Here is a 1,934-nt window from a genome sequence, read left to right as displayed (position 1 = left end):
AAAGAATTTCTTTATTTTACTGAAAATTAACCGTATTTTTGAAATTCTTCTTTCAATTCATTTTAATCAGGCTATTCATTCAAGGTATAATATATAATGAAGTAGTTTGCTAAAACAATTTTGATCTTGCCATTAAACATTTATGAATAAAATAAATATATTAAAATACCGAAGAAGAACATTAGACATTTATAACAGTCTTCTAAGATGTCCATTATGCTGGAAGGATATGTTTGATCATACATTTTATTTTGATAAGTTCTCTTCTTTCATTGATAAAATCTTCTTGCAGTCATTAAATTTCATGAAAAGTATATTTTGATTTTGTAATTAAAAGTAAAGAAAATGCAACTCCAAGTACTACGATAACGAAACTTTGTAAAAGTATTTTTGAAAGCATACTAAAACCTGTTTGATTCCATAATACAATTTCCAAAACTACCACCAATAAACAAAGAATGACAAACAACATCCACATTAAAGGAGGTATCTGTTAGACAGATAAAAATTTAATGAATTTATATTATTATCAAATAAATATCTCAATAAAATAATGAATTTCTTACTTTTTTCTCTTTTTTTAAACCGATCTTTTTGGGTAATTTCTCTTCTTCGAATCTTCCATTAGAATGTACGATATCGTCTTTTAATTTGGATTCAATAGATGTTTCAGGTTCTTGATAGTAGCTGAAATCCTGAATATTCGTGATAATGTATCCATCACTTGTAGAAGGCCTTTCATATTCTTGCTTCAGGTTATTGACATTATCATAACTTCTTCGAAACGGCAATTTTGAATGTGAAAAATTCGAATCCGTGACATTCTTTTCAACATGTTTATTCATAGCTGTTCTTATATAGAATTTTTTTGTAGATTTGGAAGCATCATTAGCTTAGACATTAGCGAGGTTGCGGCCGAAGTTTTCATCTCTAAAACGTAAACATCGAACGTCGAGCGCCGCTTAAAAGATAGCGGCGCTCGACGTTCGATGTTTACGTTTTAGAGATGAAAACTTCGGCCGCAACCTCGCTAATGTCTAAGCTAATGATGCTTCCAAATCTACAAAAAAATTCTATATAAGAACAGCTATGAATAAACATGTTGAAAAGAATGTCACGGATTCGAATTTTTCACATTCAAAATTGCCGTTTCGAAGAAGTTATGATAATGTCAATAACCTGAAGCAAGAATATGAAAGGCCTTCTACAAGTGATGGATACATTATCACGAATATTCAGGATTTCAGCTACTATCAAGAACCTGAAACATCTATTGAATCCAAATTAAAAGACGATATCGTACATTCTAATGGAAGATTCGAAGAAGAGAAATTACCCAAAAAGATCGGTTTAAAAAAAGAGAAAAAAGTAAGAAATTCATTATTTTATTGAGATATTTATTTGATAATAATATAAATTCATTAAATTTTTATCTGTCTAACAGATACCTCCTTTAATGTGGATGTTGTTTGTCATTCTTTGTTTATTGGTGGTAGTTTTGGAAATTGTATTATGGAATCAAACAGGTTTTAGTATGCTTTCAAAAATACTTTTACAAAGTTTCGTTATCGTAGTACTTGGAGTTGCATTTTCTTTACTTTTAATTACAAAATCAAAATATACTTTTCATGAAATTTAATGACTGCAAGAAGATTTTATCAATGAAAGAAGAGAACTTATCAAAATAAAATGTATGATCAAACATATCCTTCCAGCATAATGGACATCTTAGAAGACTGTTATAAATGTCTAATGTTCTTCTTCGGTATTTTAATATATTTATTTTATTCATAAATGTTTAATGGCAAGATCAAAATTGTTTTAGCAAACTACTTCATTATATATTATACCTTGAATGAATAGCCTGATTAAAATGAATTGAAAGAAGAATTTCAAAAATACGGTTAATTTTCAGTAAAATAAAGAAATTCTTT

General features: G+C 28.2%; 2 protein-coding genes across 2 annotated transcripts; one reads left to right on the top strand and one right to left on the bottom strand.

Moving 5' to 3' along the window:
• Window positions 1–52: 52 nt before the first annotated feature.
• On the bottom strand, window positions 53–921 carry LOC111617562. Its single transcript, XM_023358843.1, has 2 exons — window positions 567–921; window positions 53–490 (listed from the first exon to the last, which is right to left on the bottom strand). Exons 1-2 carry the CDS (start codon window positions 843–845, stop codon window positions 296–298), a joined length of 474 nt encoding a protein of 157 aa, XP_023214611.1. The 5' UTR covers window positions 846–921; the 3' UTR covers window positions 53–295.
• A 92-nt stretch (window positions 922–1,013) lies between these two features.
• Window positions 1,014–1,882, top strand: LOC111617561. Its single transcript, XM_023358842.1, has 2 exons — window positions 1,014–1,368; window positions 1,445–1,882. Exons 1-2 carry the CDS (start codon window positions 1,090–1,092, stop codon window positions 1,637–1,639), a joined length of 474 nt encoding a protein of 157 aa, XP_023214610.1. The 5' UTR covers window positions 1,014–1,089; the 3' UTR covers window positions 1,640–1,882.
• Window positions 1,883–1,934: the final 52 nt, after the last annotated feature.

This window comes from Centruroides sculpturatus, unplaced genomic scaffold, assembly GCF_000671375.1.
Source record: "Centruroides sculpturatus isolate CEXI.00-Female unplaced genomic scaffold, Cexi_2.0 scaffold7029, whole genome shotgun sequence".
In the NCBI taxonomy this organism is placed as follows: Eukaryota; Metazoa; Arthropoda; class Arachnida; order Scorpiones; family Buthidae; genus Centruroides; species Centruroides sculpturatus.
The sequence above is the reverse complement of the archived record's forward strand: the minus strand, read 5'-3'. Positions and strand labels throughout refer to the sequence as shown.

Bases quoted from the DNA above. Each gene is read 5' to 3' on its own strand.
- LOC111617562 (XM_023358843.1), bottom strand. From the start codon at position 845: ATGAATAAACATGTTGAAAAGAATGTCACGGATTCGAATTTTTCACAT. The intron at 491-566 runs GTAAGAAATTCA...TCTGTCTAACAG, and splicing joins GTTTAAAAAAAGAGAAAAAA to ATACCTCCTTTAATGTGGAT.
- LOC111617561 (XM_023358842.1), top strand. From the start codon at position 1,090: ATGAATAAACATGTTGAAAAGAATGTCACGGATTCGAATTTTTCACAT. The intron at 1,369-1,444 runs GTAAGAAATTCA...TCTGTCTAACAG, and splicing joins GTTTAAAAAAAGAGAAAAAA to ATACCTCCTTTAATGTGGAT.